Genomic DNA, 19,929 nt, shown 5'->3' on the forward strand with positions numbered 1-19,929 from the left:
TAGCACCTTTATTTTTAAGAGTGCATGGTAACCTTATTTGTTAAAGTAAGTGATTTTATTTTCTTATTTTCTTTTACAGTTTCAATAGATGATAGATGATCTGTTGAGCAAAACATACAGGGATGTGAAGCATTGATGCATTCTCCAGACTGTCTTTTTTTATTATTTTTTATTAAATGGAATTGAACATTTGATTTATTTGAGAGCTCTAAATATGCACTTGAATACAGGCGTAAAATGCATCTGCCACTGGGAGGTGGTCTTGAATGTCTCCCTGGCATGCACACACACACACATACATGCACATTACAAAAGGCGCATGGGAGTGAATGACCTTGAGTCATTCAAGGTGGTGTAGTATTCATTGATTTTCTGGGTGTGTGCATTTTGGGGGTAGATCAGACTGTGTGCACTCCACCTATGCATGTTTGTCTGTCTGAGGGTCAAACAGTCATTCTATACAGACATCGACTATCTATTGACCCACAACCCCTGCTGGCTCTGCCAGAATCGTACATAAAGTAGTAGTATAGGGAGAGAAGACTAGGGGTGCACAATCTATTGGGGGTGGGGGAGTGGGTGTGGAAGTATTTGATACAATACAGTAGTTAATTAAGTACAGATTTTTGTGCGTCTTCCCATGGAGGAAAAAAATGTATACTTACATTGTGTTAAAACAGTTATTTTGCAAACCACTAGTTTGTACTATGTAATTAAAATGATATTGCTTTACATTTAATATATACCATATAGATTCATATATATAAAGTATATCAGTCATACGTTGCTTTTGCCACTCCTCTAAAACAGTTTGAGTATATTTGTCATAATTGCCTGATTAAATTCTAAAACACTATAAAAGTGTGTTTAAATAATTCTTGTAATAATTAGCAAGCATGTATTTTAGTGCACTAAAGTCATATACGTCTAATTAGCAATTTGGAATACTATATATAATCTAACGATATAACACATTTCTTAAAAGTATTGTTTTATCATGAAAAAAACACATTTACTTAGTATTTATTTTATGAAGTTTCCAAATTTGCACAGAGAAATAAAGCATACTTTTTTCAAGTATACTGAAATTCATATTAAGTATAAGTAATCTCAAGATTACCCATTAGCACAATGCAATCATACAACACAATACTGATTGTTGCTGTGATACAGTTCAGTACAGCACATTGTATAATTACATTCCTGTTCAGCACCTGATATAATGATTATTCTATTCATTTCTTGTTACTTTACATCACATTTTTATTCATTGTCATCATCAGTCATCAGTGCAAATTGAACCAATTGCAACCAATATATCATCACTGTCACACAAAAAACCTTGTATTGCAGAAATGGCAACTTAACATTTACCTAACCTTCAATTGAAGTCAATGTAAAAGAATATACATAAATATGGAGCATTTCTATTGGTCCATTCATCATTGCACACAGAGAGAGAACAACCATCAGCAAAAAATTGTGTCAGAAAACAGACATAAAAAGGAGTACACGTTTTTGTCTGATTTACATAATTGTACACCTAATATTTTCTCTTACATACACTGTTTTACTATATTATTTTATGAATGACTTCTTTCACTTGAATATCTGTAAACCAGATTATTTTTCACTTTGGAAAGTTGGGGGGTCTCTCAAGTAGAGGAAAATGAAGAATCCCTTCTCTTACCAAACACACCACTGCAGTTCATACTTTTTATTCACCCAAATCACAAATATTATTTTTATGGGTCTTTTATATTTTATGGGATCAGAACTAAGAGAACAGTAGCAGTGAAGTTTGTTTCATTTTTGCACATAAAGATTTCTTTCTTCAATAGCTTTGAAATGGTGGCTGATAAAAGGTTTTGTTTGAAATTGACATAGAACACACTGATTTCTGAGGCAATCAGTGGGGTCCAACCACAACCCGCCAATATGGAGACAGGAATACGGATACGAACACACAAACACAAATGTCCAGTCTTTTTAGAACAACCTGTATTTTGCAATAGATATGCTGGTAATAGATAGCAAGAGCTTTTTTAAAGTATTTTTTAAAGAAAGTCCAAATACCTAGACAAAATACTGAAGCAATATTTTGGAAATGACTTATGCTTGTTGTTGAACTCATTCAACCGCATGAAATAATTTCACAGCAGTTTCTCCTGTATTTTTATGTCTAGTCGGCACAGTGTGCCGTTACCTATATAAAAAGATTGTAGTAGGGTCTGCTAGAGTTAGCTTTTAGCCTAGCAGCATAGTACAGAACTCTCATTATTAAACTATGCTAAGGTAAATAGAGTTTTCCATTCTAGGGCATCAGTTATAGGTATCAGAATACACACACACACACACCACAACATAGTGCCAATTATGAGTAGTTCAGAATAGGTCTGACATAGGTCTGACGGGAAGTAGAAAGTGATGGGAAGTGAGGAGAGAAGTCTATTGTGAGGATAGTTTGTGTGAGAGACCGCGTTAAGAGAATGGTAGGGTGCAGTGAAAGAGCACAGATGCCATCGCTCACATCGTCCTGTGAGTCATCCTTACTGGTGAGAACAGATGGTTCTTCCTGCATAACACACACACACACACACACACACAGTTCACTGCATTAGTGCAGGCCAGCTTCCATGTATTTGATCTGAGCTTTCATTGTGTTGCATTTCATTGGAGAAGAATTAGGTGTTTTATAGTCCTGTCTCAGTGTCATTTTGGCCCTTGTATAATGCTGCATGTTTAAAACGATAGTCTGTAAGTTTTGGGGACTAATGACCAAAGACCAGTTGTTGAAAAAAAATGGTTTAAGGCACGTGTATGGTAATTTGGGAGGTTTGCACAGTGTTAACTGGTGATCATAAGCTTCCATTACTTGTTAATGACATTAGCATTGTGGCACCTGTGCAGATTTATAAAAGGAAACATTGGAAGCAAAACATGTTGTTGCTGATCAGGTATATTTGGTGTATGGGGGAAACTGGTAATTATTGCACATACTTTACTATATTCTTCAGTATGTGGCTGATAAAGTAAACCCAATAAGCATATAATAGACTTTTTTTTTCTTAGCTCTCTTTCTCTCTCACTCTCTCATTAGTGTCTATGGCTCCAGACACCGTGGGCAGCGGGCACAGTGACTGCTGCTGACTCATATCCTCTTTCCAGGCTGCTGCACTGAGTACATTAAGTTGATAATTCCCTTTTCTCCATTGTTACCCAGCATACTGGTGCTTGGATGCCTCTTTCTCTTCTTTAGCTGGATATAAATCTGCTATACATTTCTCCACTGTTATTTTTAGTTGTGCCCTGACTTACCCATCTCTTTTGGGAGATGACTTTAAAAAAAAAATCAGCACATCAGCGTAAAACATGGGCTTCAGCTGAGAGAACTGCTTTAAACTCCTGACCTGCTGAGAAACTACTGTACTGATATAAAAAACACAGAGGGGACATGATATCACTTTTTGATTTTAGCAACGTAATTTGCACTGTTTATATTGGAAACACTTATGATGACAATTTAAAAGTACCATGCTAATGTGCTACAACAGCAGAAGGCCATTTTGGGTTTTACTTCTAACACCCAAAAACAGAAAGCTAAGGCTGCAGTGTGCACAGGCTCACCAAAACCGCACAGTGTAAGACTGGAAAAACATAGCCCTGTCTGATAAATCTCGATTCCTGCTGAGACACACAGATGGTAGGGTCAGAATTTGGCACCAACAGCATGAATCTATAGACCCAACCTGCCTTGTGTCAACAGTCCAGGCTGGTGGAGGTGGTGTAATGGTGTAGGGAATGTTTTCTTGGCACACTTTGAGCACCATTTAAACCACCGGATCTGAATCCACTAGAACACCTTTGGGCTGTGGAGGAGTGGGGGACTGAAAGTGCACTTAAAAAACTCTGCAGTCCGCGATTATGTCAACAAAGGGAGACCCCACCCAGTATTAGTATAGTGCTCATAATCAAGTGCTCGATTATTGTAAACCACCTGTCCACAAGTATTTAGACAGCCCATGATTTCAGAAGTTTGGATGAACAGGTGTGTACATACTTTTGAATGTAGCTTACCTATTACAACACGCAGTTACTGAATATCATATTTCTATCAAAGATCAAATAGCATAACCAATCATTTCTTTTCCACCGATGGCCAGCAAACACCAGCAGGGAGCAGGACTGAAGAGCTGAGGGCCAGAGATCATCCTAGCAGGAGCAAGTAGTCTGTTGTGTGGATTACAGAAAGGGCCAATTACTCCACAGGCCTTAAGCCTATCCCCTCTTTGAGCCTGGATGGATTCACCAGCTTTTGAAGGCTGAGAAGGCCGATACCAGCCCCCCAAACACACACATACACACACTTGCTCTCACTGACTGGAGAAAAGCCAGAGTTCTCTCTCGGAAAGCCCTCACCCTGCTCTGGCTCCTGTGTTTCTGCTGGTCTTCTGCTCTACGGCTGGAGGGCTTAAGCCTCTATCAGAGTCTTCCTGAGAGAAAAAGAGAGAGAGAGAGCGCGCAAGTCCCAGACCAGCCTAAGATTTATTCCACCTCCACAGCACTAAAGCTCCAGCAGCCCTCTTCTCTCCTGCCCTACTTTTTCTGTGTAGCCACATTAGCCTAGAGCAGTGGTCCACACCATATTTTTGCAACTGGCCTAACCTCAACCATGTCCTTGTCTAGTAGGCAACGGCCCTGTAAATCTCATGAATTGTTTATCTTTAATAGCCTGCAATCTATTAAACTGATCTGTTAACGTATATGGTGTTTGCAGTGGTCTGTGGTAATCTTGAGTATTTACCAGATATTTTTCCACATATTCTGTAAGCCCACATTGTTAGCTATGTTTATCTACTGAAAGAGTATTAGATAAACCGTGTGCAATTGTCCAGTGTGTCACAGTTTAGCCTAATTGCAGCCAATGGTTGCTTTTACTTGGTGCTATCATTTAAAATCAGATCAAATTCAAAATTTATACATGTATTTTATCAGCAGCTGAGAACAGTTCTAGTAACCAGTAAAATGTTACCAGATCATTCAAAATGAACCAGCAAGAATTTCCTGCCCATTATTATTTGACCCTGAATGAATCATGTGTCAAATTAAGATCTGATTGATCTGATTTTCAACTGACATTACTTTGAAATGGAGTTATGTAATAACTGAAAGTTTGGGAAAAGGACCACGCCCAAACTCCTCCCCTCCATTTTTACACACTATAAAACCGTTCCTCTCCCTTCTCGTTCTCGTGACGAAAACTTGCACCTCACCACTGCCCCTGCTCCTCCACATCATCCAATCATACTCAACCTCTACCTGGCAAGGGGGGTCTGGCTTTGGGTCCCATCAGCTCGAAGCCCCCCAGAACTCCAGCCCAAATTTCTCAAGTTGTCCTCCTTGCCTCAGCTAGCGTGGTCCGCATTCGCAAACTAACTACGTTGCTAGGCTAACATACATCCTTCATACACATGCTCAATCAGCCACCGCCTCTTTTCAAACTGCCGTTAATGCAACGTCGGCGGGCAACCAACGCACTCGGAGGAAAGCACAGAGTACCCGGCTCTGATGCATCAGCAAAAACTGAAGTGATGTGGAGCAGGAGCAAGCCATCTAGCTACTCAGAGAGAGCAAGGCCTATTGTGCTCTCTCTGCCTCTGGCTGCTGATGGCAGGCAGCATGACCCAGGTTTTGAACCAGTGATCCTCACAACAGGTTTTAATAGCCTGCTGATAACCTTGCCTTGTTGTTACTGGGAGTTGCACCTGCATGAATCTCAATATTGATATGTCGGACTTGAATGTGACAGCTTTATTGAAAATGCTACAAAACACTTGTCACTAAAATGCTGTTGACTGTGTTGACTCTCTCTGGGGTCCAGTGTAGTTATTGCCTGCTACTGGCTAACGCCTGTGGCGTTATACTGGGGCTAACTGGCTCGCTCTCTGTCTCTCTTTCTTTCCGCTGGTAAATTGTTTAGCGACCTCAGAACTGTTTTTTTGCCGTTTTTTATTTTCGTTTCAAGTCAGATCTATTATTGTGAATTTGTGAAATTATGATGTACACTGTACAACTGCTACTGGTTATGTTGAGGTGTGTATAATGTATAACATTCTCTCAACATTGTGTCAGTCCGCATTTGCATTTACCCACCACTACACTAGTCTAAATACACCATTTTAATCGGGTCTTTGTAGAAAAGTATATGAACTGGCTGGCTAATCGACATTACCTTTTTTTTTATAAAGCTCATCCTGGTGAAAAAATGTTCTAGACTATTGAAGAACATGGAAAATTTGTGTGCGTGCATGCCGAAGCTGTGGTGTTCACCATTACAACAGACATCACACAACCCATTATAAAGCACTGAACCACACAGTGCTCATGCTCAGCCCCCTCCTCATGCTGCCGTTTCTTATGGTATTCAGACAGATGACATAAGTCACCTTGTGCTGTATCTGCTACAAAACCTCAGACGCTCCCCTACTGTGCTGCTTCCACAAGCCCCCCCGTTCAGCCTTTCACTCTTTGACTCTGTGCCAGGCCAGCCGCAGTTGATGTGGGGTCTTTTGTCTCAGAGGATGCGCTACATTATCATGCATTGTTTCCTCTGTCATGTTTTTCACTTTCACTGACACTTCAGTCCCACCTGCCGCGTCTCTGCCGCATTGAAAATGTGCTGCTATATGTTGTTTCACCTACAGTATGATTATAGCGTCTGTGAATTGACTGTCATTTTCTCATGGAGCAGATATGACATTACTTGGCGTCATATGCATTTTCACACTTGCTGGGCTGGTAAACTGAAGCAACTAAATGGCTGAGTGAGCACATTGGGTTCCAGTAGCCTTTCAGCAGTTGCTCTACAGCACAAACAGTACTATACTAAAGGTTTAGGCCATTGAAAAGGTGATTTAGGGTTGATGAATGTGTTTACAGCATACATTGTGAAGAATGCAATGTCAGTATTTAGCAATGCAGCAGGTTTGGTGTTTTTCATGTTTTCACAGATGGCTTGAGAGCATTTGGTGTCCTTTTTTTCTTTATCTCTCTCTTTCTTTCTTTCTTTCTTTCTTTTCTTTTTCTTTCTTGCTCTGTGCATCAGTAGGGAGTTGCTGTGTCAGCTTTGAGTCTTTTAATGAGATCATGACTGATGTCTGCACTCTCTGAGCAAGATTGATTGGTGTAATAAATGTCCAGAATAGATCAAATGATATTAAGGTTACATGGCTTCATCAGCATCAGCAGAATTCTCATCAGTGATAATGTCTCTTTTAGGAGGGAGTTTCTATCCTAAATTGGGGTTTGAACTGTACTGTGCTGGTCTTAATGAATTGACCACAGCTGGGCTATTTGATGATATTTATCATTGTTGTGATAAGCTGTATCACAGTATGACAAAATATGCTTTACTGGGGATGTCTTCATGTTACTTTCAGCAGCGTTGTGTTCTCCTGGGCTCCCCAAATGGTGGGGATTCGTGCAATTTGTGCTTTGAGCCACTCTTTAGCACACACTTTACACATTTCTGGACAAGCTGAGAGATACAGAACTGTAACTGAAAGTGAAAGAATCACGGGGACTGAGGCGGTAGAGTAATGCTACAGGATTCTACACAAATATATCTCTGGTTATGCAGTGTTACGCAGTTCTCATTAGTACTGTCTTGTCCATTTGGCCAGAGTCACATAGTGCAATTGCCAACATGCTGATCCCCAAATTCATCCACATGTTAGTCAGCTCTGCCAATGTTTAGTGAGACCATGATAGAAAAGGAAGACTCTTGTCAGTGTTTGGACAAAGTAAATATGTTGAAATGTTGTCTGGTGTCATCATTGATAAATATTCATTAATGAAACTCAGAAATGTAATGCTACCTAGCAATACCTAGTCACTGTTACGCAAAAACCTCCAAATCAATCATTTTTTAGTTTTTGATAAAACTTGAATCAGAATGTTGTTCTTTACATTGTCTCCAAATCTCATGTTCAGCCACAAAATCATTTCTAAGAGTTATATTGTTTTTTTTCTATGAGTTTTCTGTTATCATATACCTGATATAGAAGTGAAATGGTGTGTTTTCACAGTATACCCATTTGTCCAGACATGACTACACCCCTGATTATTTGTTATTGGAAGTTTTACCTCTGTAAAATCTAAAATTGGTATCAGTGATAAAACGTGCAAATCGCCCAGGTCCTAGTCCAGGGGGTTTGCTTCTCTCCTGCTGACATGAGGCAGCCTGGTTGACACAGAGCAGGCTTGCTTTGCATAATGTTTACTGCCAGGCATCCTCCCCTAATTCCGCGGCGGTGCTGTGGCCTGATGTTTGGTGCTTAATAATGCATGGCAGCCTGTTTCTCATGGTGGCACTTCTGTGGTTTGTTTGTCAGGCCGGAACACCTGCTGTGGTAATAAAAAAAAGCACTGATCCTCATCCTCCCATTCCTATTTATGCCTCTAGCGCTGCCTGTTTCAGAACTGTTTTTATTTATCTGTGAAGAGGACGAGCTCTGCGATCCTTCTTCACATCCTTTCCTCACCTTCTGCTTCAGCCGTGCTTTATTTGTCCCACTAATCCTGTGCAGCTCTCTCTTTCTCTTCTTCCTGCTTTCTTGGTCTTACCTTTGTCTTTGTCTCACCGGCTCTTTGTTTCTTGTGGTTTGGTTTGGCCTCTCTCTCTCTCTCTCTCTCTCTCTCTCGCTCTCTCTCTCTCGCTCTCTCTCTCTTGCTCTCTTTCTCTCTCTCTCTTTCTCTCTCTCTCTCTCTCTCGCGCGCTCTCTTTCTCTCTCTCGTTCTGCCTGTCCCCTCCTCCTCCTCATAGATGATTTATCCCACTCACCCCTTTCTTGCTTCACTCTTGGTCGCCCCTTTTCCAATCTCACATTTCCAGCTCTAATTATGGGCACTTACTCAGTGATGAACAGCACTTCTCTTTCTCCTCTATCTCTCTCTTTCTCTTTCTCTCAATAAATTTTTTCAGCCCTTTCTCTCTCCCTTTCACTCTCTTTCTTCCTCTCTCTTCTTTCTTCTTCCTTCTCTCACTCTTTTCCTCCCCTTTCTCTTGCTTTTACACTCCCTTCCCTCTCTCACTCCCCCTCCATCTTTTTCCCACCCCTTTCTCACTAATCTTCCTTCTCTGCCCCCTCTCTGTCCGTCCCTCTCTTTCTCTCTCTCTCTCTCTCTCTCTCTCCTCACCTCTTTCTCTTCCTCTCTCCCTTTCTTAATATCTTCCTTCATCTTTCTTTCCTTCTCCCTTTTTTCTCCATTCCTCCCTCTCTCACTTTCTTCCTTTCTCTCTCTCCCACCCCTCTCTTTCCTGCCACCTCCCTCTCTCCCTCTGCCTCATGCTCTCACTTTCCCTCCCTCTCTCTCTCCCCCTTTTTCTCCTGCTCTCTCTTTACCTGCCCCATCTCTTTCCCTCCCACCCTTCCTTTCTCTTTTCCTTCTCCCTCTCTCTCTCTCTCTCTCTCTCTCTCTCTCTCTCTCTCTCTCCATCCCTCATTCTCTCTCTCTTTTCCTTCCTCTCACTCCCTCCCCTCTCTTGCTTGCTACCTCTATCTCTCCCTTTTCCCTGTCTCTTCCTCCTTCTCTTTCTCTTTATCCCTCTCCCTCTTTAACTCCTCCTTTCTCTCCCCTGAGATTATGTGTGTGCTTTTGTCCTGTCGTGCTGCACACACTCTGCAGGTGCTTCTACCTGAAGCAGACAAAGGGAAAGTGCTGATGGTTGGAGATATTATTAAAAAGCACATTTTTTGCTCTTCTGCAGCTTCTATTGTTGTAGATTAAGCCTTTAAGTTTGAATTAAACATGTTGCAGAAGCATGCTGTTACAATATATGATAAATGATAAATCCTCCTGTTCTGAGTTCTGAATCCGAACTCCTTTGTATGTTTATTCTGTTGTGGATTTGTCTTCATTACGATGGAAATGTCAGCGTCGCCCTACACCTGAAATGAGTACATTGATTGAAAGAGTTTCCAATAGCAAGCAACTGATTAGCACTTTAGTATTCATTTGCTGTGTGTGTGTGTGTGTGTGTGAGAGAGAGAGAGAGAGAGAGAGAGAGAGAGAGAGAGAGAGAGACTTTAATTAAGGATTTATTCTTGTCCTCTGGGGAGATTAAGAGAAGGGTTATTTGTGATTTTTTTCTTTTTTTTTCATGTGTGCCAGTATTCATTAAGCCACTGGCCGGTAATGCAGTGCAGAACTCAGCATACATCTCCACATTCTTCATCATTCACAGCCAGTGTATAATTATAAACTATTATGACAGGAAATTAATCAACATTCTCACACAAGTACATTCCACATGGTCTTTAGCAGGATGTTTGTCAGATCTCCTCTGTCACTAATGCATAAAGACTGTAGAGGCCGTCTTAAACAAACTCTTATGAGAGACACTGCATTATTCACATGCACACACATGTACACACTACGTAGACTTGAAAGAGTCTCCAATGCCCTCCATCTGGATGAAAGTTGAATTTGGGATGCAGTCTCAGCCCTGTTGCCATGGACGGCTCAGCTGGGAGAATTATGGAACTGGCTACTTTGGACCCCTAGGGTCCCTCAAGAGGCCTGGACTAAAAAAGTTAGTCCTTTTTTGCACAGTTTGTAATGTTTAAGTAATCAATAGTGCTGGACGACATATCCATTGCTTGTAAAACTACCACCCCCTACTCTTTGCATACCCTTTGGATTTCACTTGTCTTTTATTAATATATTCATTTAGAACATATGTAAGATTCACACACTGAGGAGTTTTTTTGACATCAAGCAAAATGTCTGACATTCATCGCTGTTGGAACTCTTATATCTTTAGAATGGTAACATTGCAGAAGTTTTCCTTCTTCAGTAATGTTACTGTTTTTTTAAGTGTGAGTTTTTGAAGCAATGGAGATCAATACAAAAAAAAGAATATTTAAGTAAGATTTTTTGGACCTTTAATATTGCTTTAATCAACAATGTGAAGCACAGCTGATGTTTTAAATTATGCTACAAAAAAACAAGACTCAGTCTTCGAGTGGCTCAGCAGGCCAATTTATGCTTCAGTGTCAAATCTACGCCTTAGCCTGACACATACCTCCCCAGAAGAATTCACCCTTTTCCTGCCTCAAACAGTTTGCCATACCGACTCTTCTCTCGCCGACGTCTTTTCTCTCTGTCATTACAGAAATTGTAGTAAAAGTAAACAGCTGTCATGCTCCAACTACAGCATAATCAGCTCAGTTTCAGTTGCCATCTTCTGTAAAACGGAAAGAGAGTCACACAGTAGCAGTAAGAACTCACAGCGGCATTAAGAAGTGGAGCAGGCCACTACGTCGTAGACTTCATGTTGACTCGACACAGAAGCATAAATTGGACTTAAAACGCCATGCCCCAAGGATTGCAAGTTTATATTCCTAGTTCATGTTGCATTGCCATCACCAGCTGGAGCCTGAGAGAGCACAATTGGCTGCCTATACTATCACTATACTGCATTGGTGGCAGAAAAGAGGAGGTGGCTGACTTCACATGTACTGGAGGAGGCATGTGCTTGTCCTCACGCTACTAGTGTCCTCACCCTACTAGCGTTGCAAGTGATAGGGGGAGTCCTTGTGAGTGGGTGGATTAATTGACTTAGCTAAATTAAGGAGAAAATTGGGTAAAAATGAAAATGTTAAGTGGTTGCACTTTTGCTACAGCACACAAACCTACCAACGGGGTTGCAAGGTCTGTGATTTAAGCCTGATAGTTGAAGTCAGTTGAAAGATCATGCAGATTTCTCCTTTACAACATCCGGAGATTTCAACTCTTCCTCTCTAGAGAGGCCGCCCAGGTGCTCGTTCAGTCTGTCATCACTTCAAGACTTGACTACTGCAACTCTCTTCTGGCTGGTCTTCCTCTGCGCACCATCAGGCCCCTGCAGCTGATCCAGAACACAGCAGTACAACGTTTCTAAATTCAGACATGTCACTCCACTGCTGCATTCTCTTCACTGGCTTCCTGTAGCTGCCCGCATCAGATTCAAAACCTTGACTCTAGCCTATAAAGCCAAGAACGGACCAGCCCCTCTGTACTTGATGGCAATGGTCAAAAGCCATCAAAAGCTTGACCCGCCATCCCTCAAAATCCACGGAAGACAAGCGTCCAGGCTTTTTTCTGTGGTGGAACGAACTTCCCCTAGATGTCTGAACGGCCGAGTCGCTCGCTGTCTTCAAATGCAGACTGAAGCCCCACCTCCATAAATGCTCGGGCGAATAGCAGAGTGGTTACCTTATTGACTTGTGTTTACTAATGTCTAAACTTAGAGGTATCTTTGAATTTTAGTCTATTCAAACTAGCTGAGGTTTTTCTTGGGTAAATAGCAAAGCACTTTTGTAAGTCGCTCTGGATAAGAGCATCTGCTAAATGCCTTAAATGTAAATGTAAAGAGTATTTATTACGTTTCTGCTTCTGGTGGGTAACTTTCAATCTACTTTTTGTAACTGAGTGTCTTGCCATCCCTTTGCTGCTGTGACACTGTGAATGTCCCCACTGTGAGAGTAAAAAAGAATTATCTTATCTTAAATCTGGGCTGGAGATTTTTGCTGGACCTGGCAAGCCTGGATGTCACCCTTACCCCTACCCTTGCCTGGTTGGTCCCTTATTAAGAGGCAGACAATTTAGCCTGTGTCTTCACTCATTTGATCATAGCTAATCATAGCTTGTGTTGACTGGTGCTTATAGTAAATCATGCCAACATGCAAAGCATTACAGTAAGGCTACTTCCTCTTTCTTGTGCAGTTGTAATTCTTTTTCAAGGTTTGTAAGAGATGGTGCAGGGGCCCACAGAGCATCCCAAAATTTGTAGAATGTCCCACTGCTGCAGTATTTCAGGATCCTTAGAGCACTTTGTTGTGATTGCTTCTCACTGTAGCAATAATGTTGTCAAGGCTGCCGTACATTTGAATGATTATGAAGAAGCGTAAGAGCAGTTAAAGTGGGAAAATGTGTGGCGCTAGGTCTCTGAGCTGCTAACCCAGTTCCACACAATTCTCGCTCCAGGAGGTCTTGGTTGCATTAACTGGCTTTTCTATGGAAGCTTTTCATCAATGTACCAATGTGGAGTCATTTTAGGCCTCTCCCAGCCAATCAGGAGTGTTCTGCACCTTAACCACCTCCCACTGTGAGCCAGAGGGGCTCTAGCACCTCCTGCTGTGCTGGATGTGCATCTCTGAGCCGGCTAAAATTTTAAACTTCCTCATCTTCGGAGCTTTATCTCTGTGTTTGCGCACTTGTTCAGTTGAAACAGAGTTCAAAATCCGATTCACCCAGCCTTCCTCTCAGCCCAAATGCAGTCAATCAGCCTGTTTGGTGTTTGCGTCTCCAGTTCTGCACTGGAGCTACCAGGCTAACAGAGCTAAAGAAAGCTTGTAGCACCAATTAGCATCATGCAAACAGCATGCCTAAGTGATAACACACTTGCTATGAACCATATTTATGAAATTAATCAAGACCTTAAGTGACCTTTGCAGATGAATGCAGATGAGTGTGAAACACTCAATATGAGAATCAGCATATCCAAGCTTTGAGGCCATGTTAGTATCTCGGAAAAGGATGGTATGCTTCCTAAAGGTAGAGGGGACAAGTCTGAAGTTCACAAGCAGCTTCAGCATTGCGGTTGCCGTACCAGACTGCAGTTATGGTGAAAGAGCTTGGCCATGAAGCATTGCTCTCTAATTAGCAGTCGATCTACGTCCCTACCCCCAACTATGGTCAGGAAGTTCGGGTACTGACTAAAAGAACAAGATCTCAGATGCAAATGGTGAGTAGCTGGGTTCCCTCTGATCCAGAAGAGCCAGCTGATGTAATTCGGGCATCTGATAAGGATGCCTCACATTCACCTCCTGTGGGAGAGGTACCAGGCACGACCAACTGTGAGGTGATCCAGGGGAAGGCCAGGGACCCACTGGAGGCATTATATCTCCCAGCTGGCCTGGGTGAACTTGAGGGATCTGCCAGCAAGAGCTGTTGGAACTTTCTGGGGACAGGGACGCCTGGGCTTCGTTGCTCATTGTATTGCCTCTGTGACCCCTAATTGGATCAAGCGGATGAGAAGATGAGATGAGATGAGATGAAATGAGACAGGATTCAATTGTATAGGTAAAAACAGCCATCAAATTGGATTTCGTCATATGTCATAGATAGTAGTGTGTCTACATAGTGAAACTATATATGCACATTTATTCTAAATTACGTCACAACTCAACATGATTTGAGGCAAGTTTGATGCGATTTGAGTGTGCAGTTTCTATGAGGCTAAAATTGTTGCTCTAAGCTTCCACTGTTGTTAACTGCTTTAGCAGTGTGATTCACATCTTTCCCTTAGCTTATGCTTTAAACAATGCTATATCTTACTGTAGAAACCTCATGTCTAAACCTTTGTTACAGGAGAGGTGGATGTGCAGCATTATGTGAAGAGCACCAGGTTCATCAAGGGATGCTGCAGAGAAAGTGAGCTATGGGAGCAATGGACACTATTGAGCTGTGGTTATAGATCTTACTCTGGAAGCAGAGAAGAAGGATGGTTGAGGTCACTAACAATGCCAATGAGCTGTTAGATTGGCGATAAATCAATCTAAGGTGAACATTATGGACCTGTTGATGAGAAGAGCTTTGATTTCTGGTTTATATATTTATTTATTTATTTAACCTATTTGTGACTAAAGACTATTTTAATATGTGATCTCCATCTTATGTGTCAAAATGGACTGAAAATCTCATAATCAGAACCAAAGATTCTAAGAAAAGAAGCTTTTGGAAGTCATGTTTGGTGAAATACAGCTACAAATAAATATAAATACAAGAACAGTCAAAAGCAAACATGAAAGCACAGATATCAGATATATAGGCAGTTTCAGTCCTCAGCCTAAATAAGTGATTAATATTGTACTGGTTGAGCCTCGTTCAGAATCATTCTGTAATAATGATGTGATATTTGTCATGTTGTTCAGTCCAAACAGACCAGAAACAGCTTTTAATACACTATATGTCCAGATACCTTGTCTAGTCCTTGTAGAAAAGTGCTAAATCTATTGGCACCATGCCTAATGCCAGGCTTGTGCTAGAGGGGTATAAAGCCCTCCAGCATTGAGCTGTGGAGCAGTGGAACTGTGGTCTCTGAAATGATGCATGGTGCTCCGTTCAATATTTTCAGGATGATTTGGGGAGGTGATGATCCAATATCCTGTCCTCACTAATGCTCTTGTTGCCGCAATGCTTCAATCTCTAGGGGAAAGTCCTCCATGGACCATATAGACAGTTACTCCAACAAAAGCAGGATGAGCAACTGGATGAACAATTAAAACAAAGAATGAGCCGGTGTCCCAATACCTTTGTCCAAATAGCGTATATTGGTTAATCATCACAAAGCTTTTTACACAATTAGTAGAACCCAAAAAGCCCCTATAATCCTTGTTTATGAATGTGTTATTGCTATGCTATTTAGTCTAAAAGTAAGAGAAGAAAAAACATGCTTATTAAAATATGTTAAAAAACGTGCATAATAATGTAAAGGGCAGAAGTTTTACAACAGCGTTGAAATGCTAATTCATGCTTTTCCATTTGTTGGTGTGCTTGTTTTCTGATAGGTCCTGGGAGTGTGAGTGATGATCCTCCCTTCCACAGGGTCATCACGGAGCCCTGCACAGAGAGTCCCAGAGCACCCAGCCGAAGCAGTCCACAACCCCCCAGTACGCCTGTTCCCACCCGCCGGCCACTGCTGCCCCCGCCACCAAGCTCCCCATCAGGTATCAACGTCCATCTTTATCTATCACAGTTCTAAATAAGAGTTTTGATGAAAGAAGGTATCCATTCAATCAGTCCTGCTACTTACAGGGTTGAGATAAAACTTAAAACCCCTGGGAGCCTAAATCTTAGTTTTCTTTGCAACATATATATTATGAATATCTTCCAAAAGTCTAATAAATGTCTGCTGTATTTCACCAATATTGCTCTCCTCCTGATATGGAATGGATGGTCCTAAAAGTAGGTCAAGTTTACGTCAGCACAGCCCAGACCAATCACAAGGCTGACATGGCTCCACCCTCTCTTCAAATCCAAGCACCCTGGTGAGCTAAAGCTAAAGCTAGCGAGCTAAAGTTAAAGCTTCTGTCCAGTGCCAGTCGCCACTCCGCTTTAGTGGCTGGGTGCCGGGATGGATCGGAGTTCCTGCTGTAGCACCATAGCAAAGGAGATCAGAGGCCGCCCGACCATGCGTACACCGCCCTGGCATGGGCATGGGCATATTAAATCCTCAGAAAAAACTAAAGATCTGTGAAATCACAACCGCTAGTGATGGAGGGCTGTCATTCCCACACCTTCATTAGAATATTAAGACCACACCCAGACAGTTCTCAGAGGTCTAATGAGTGCATTTTGGTGATTTCTAAAGGGTGTTTTTTCATATTTTCATTTTTTCTGCTTTGTGTTTTCTATTTGATATTTAATATAATTTAATTCTATTAATTCTATTTAATATGGCAATAATAAAAAACAGTGGTCTGCATTTGTTAGAAATGCTGTGGTTCATCAAAACACCTACTCTTGTCAGGATCTCGGGTACATGGAATAAGGCCCTGCCACGTCTAACCATACGTATCAGTCTGCTAGTTTCCATGACAAGCGCCAGGGAAAAATCTAAAGCCGAGCACAACCGGCCCAGCAGTTCACACCATGTGCATACGTCCCCTCCAGGCAGACACTGGTTAGATCAGTGCTGAAATCAATATTGCTTGTCAGCGTATTTGAAGCTAGAATCTCCACAGTTGCATGGAATGTCTATTGAAAGTGCAAACGTTAGCAGCTAAAAACCTTTCCACAGGGTTTCCGTTTTCTGTAGAGGTGAGGTAAAGTTGGTTGCGCAGCAGGTGCTCCAGCAGAAACCTTCTCAGACTCTGTGGGAGCTATTCTTAGTGAGGCGTATCATCCTCGCTGAGCTCCAAACAGGATAGTGAGAGCAGGCACGTCAGGCATGAATAATCAGAGTGACCCCAGTGACCTCTGCCACCATGGTGTCATTAATCTCCCATCTATGCTTGTGGGTGGGGTAGTACACACTGGAAATTACCCCACATGGCAATGAGGGAAATGTGTCCTCTGCATTTAACCCATCTGTGGTAGTGAACACACACTCACACTAGTGAACTAGGGCCAGTGAGTACACACACACCCAGCCAACCTTGAACCCACAACCTTGTTATCGATAGCCTGGCGCTCTAACCGCTAAGCCACCACTGCCCCTACATAAAATCATAAAATCATAAAATCAGCATTAAGTTTTTTACTTAAACTTTTTTCAGCTCCAGCTTTCTAACATCCTGTTACACACTGACCATGAAGCAATTAAATAGTGTTTTTGTTTTTAAAGTTTAGATTTACAGTACAAATAAATGATAATGATAATGATGCTTTGCTTCCCACAAAAAAAGGACAGTGCCACTGGGAAAGAGTTTCACTACCTCATTCAAGAACTGAAACTTTGAGAGCTTTCACAATTAGCTGGAAAGTGTGTAGCTCAGACATACAGACTCCTTTTGGGGATGCTAGTACCACACATGGAGAAGCAGAGGCCAAAGTAATCCTTTGGATATTTGACAAAGTAGTCTAGTGGGTGCTGGGAAATCATGCTCATAAATCATGTTGGTTATCACTAAGCCAACACCAGAAACAGCAGTGACTGGAGTTCATATTGCCTTGTGAATTTTTGAAAGTTATCAAAAATAAAACAGTGGCCAGATAAAATATAATAGATGCACAAAAGCATTGAGACATTTGGACATATCACTCAATGTCACATTTTTTTAAATCTAAAAGTCATGGCCGATGTGCAAGGTATCATCAAGTAAATCTTCTGATATACATTTCTAATGTCAGAATAAATTGCACTAATAAATTGTGCTCGGTTTATAAAGCTTTAAAGATTATTTTTGAAACTGTTCAGTGCATTACAAATGCATGTGTCACTCATTGCTGGCATTGCTGTGGACATTTCACCTTCTTTAGATCTGTGTATCACAATGCATATTTACATCCTAAATGTTTTGCATACCTACATATTGTGAGACTCCGCCCCCACCTTACTTTATTTTCAGTTACGTGATTATATTTATGTCTGTCCTGTTCATCTATTTGTTAAGGTAGCATATGCTCAGTCGTCCTCATGTTCTCGTTCTACCTAGTGTCTCCGCCTTGGTGGCTACCACCTTCTCTTACCGTGTTTGCAGGTGTTTCTGGTTCCTTGACTAGCCCTCCTCCCACCCTCGGGATTCCTTTCAGGTGTTCCTTGGTCAGGTTTTTGGGATTGTATGTTTGAGTTTACCTTCATAGGTACAGTGGATATGTTTGCTACAGAGCCTTTACGGACATGTTTAGGTTTGTTTTGTTTGTAAGTGCAGTCTTAGTTCTTATGCTCTTGTGCTCTGTGTTTATGTTCATGTATTTTGTTGTTGTTTTATATAAAGAAAAGTCAAGGGCAGAGGCTTTGCAATAGCCTAAGGCATCTGTACACCAGTACACCAGTCATGATAATTTATGAGTTGCACATCCTGTACTCAATAAATAAAGGAACATGTGCTGTGAGCCTTTAAAGCTTTAACTTGTCTGCTTGTTTTAAAGTGGGATATTGCTGTCACACACGAGCAAAAGCGATATTATGCAAACTTCAATTAAGGTAATAGTTGATGCACAAAGCTAATTAAGAGCTGCAACCCACTGAGCTCAGGGAATTACTTTAGTTATTTGTCCTTGTAACTCCGCCTAAAGGAGACTTCCAACCCAATTAGTTCCATTGTTGCCTGTGGGGAAAAAAACTAACTTGAAATGCAACCTTTTGTTTTAAAGTCTTGCCCTGACCAATCAGAAGTGCATAAAATATGAAAAGATGAGTTCATAAAAATGGCTTTCTACTATGTAAAACTCATTAAAATTGGCCAATATATTTGTTTTACAGTACAATTTACAATATATTTATACAACTTATTTTGGTTGGAATGAAGGATTGTTTAAGGTAAATGTTATGACTGTTCAGAAAAAAAAATCACATTTGAAATAAAAATAATTTGAACAATGGATCTAAGAGATTAGGTTATTAATGTAGACAGCGTACTCATAATGGTAGCATAGCCAAGTGGGCACAGGTTCAATATAGTTGTATATATATATCATGTGGGTTGACTAGAGCTGTAGCTCGCTCCCATCATCTCGATTGTTTGTAGTAAAGTGGTCAGTATAGCTGTCTCAACTCGGTCTTTTTCTCATCATGACATTTCAATAAAATAAACAGCGTTTAATTTTATCAAATATTTTTTGTCTTTAGTATTTTTAGCTCATTCAAACTGTGACTTGGACATTGTGAATAACCAATAGGTGAGCTCTCTCCAGCACCAACCAGGAAGCATCTTCTTGTCAATTGTCCACCAGGAACATGATGGGAAATCATCTCAAAAGGAAGTTATAGTTGCAGTCTTGTGAATAGTGACCCTGCAAGATTCAGTCTTTGCAAAATCATCTATGAGTAATGACAGTGTGAGACTCTTTACAGTCTTGCAACCCGGACAGTGCCAGCAGGAACTGTTAGCTGAATCGAATTTCCAGTCTTTATAAATTCACTGGCTGGTTCAAACCTTGTACTAGCACTCACTAAACACAGACTCCTCTAAACAACTGTCTAAAGATCTGAAAAATGAAGTAAATAATGACCTCCAAAATGACTACCTGAAGAAACACAAACGGAAGCTTTTAAAATATCCCCCACAATCCCCTGACCTAAATACCATAGACAGTTTGCATGTACACCTTAAATAAGCCATGCATGCAAGACACCTCAAGAATATACTAGAACTAGAGGACTTCTGCAAAGAAGAGTGCGGCTCTAGTGTCCACCACTAACAAAGATGCTGTGCAGCA

General features: G+C 41.2%; 1 protein-coding gene across 2 annotated transcripts in view; it reads left to right on the forward strand.

Annotated features, from left to right (window-relative positions):
• Positions 1 to 19,929, forward strand: part of mtus2a (microtubule associated tumor suppressor candidate 2a) — a 91,185-nt gene that overhangs the window by 50,378 nt on the left and 20,878 nt on the right. For both annotated transcript variants that reach the window (XM_072658133.1, XM_072658134.1), the window contains exon 5: positions 15,615 to 15,773. In XM_072658133.1, coding sequence (XP_072514234.1) covers positions 15,615 to 15,773 — 159 coding nt within the window. The remainder of the gene's footprint in view (positions 1 to 15,614; positions 15,774 to 19,929) is intronic.

Source organism: Salminus brasiliensis, chromosome 16 (genome assembly GCF_030463535.1).
Source record: "Salminus brasiliensis chromosome 16, fSalBra1.hap2, whole genome shotgun sequence".
NCBI lineage: Eukaryota > Metazoa > Chordata > Actinopteri > Characiformes > Bryconidae > Salminus > Salminus brasiliensis.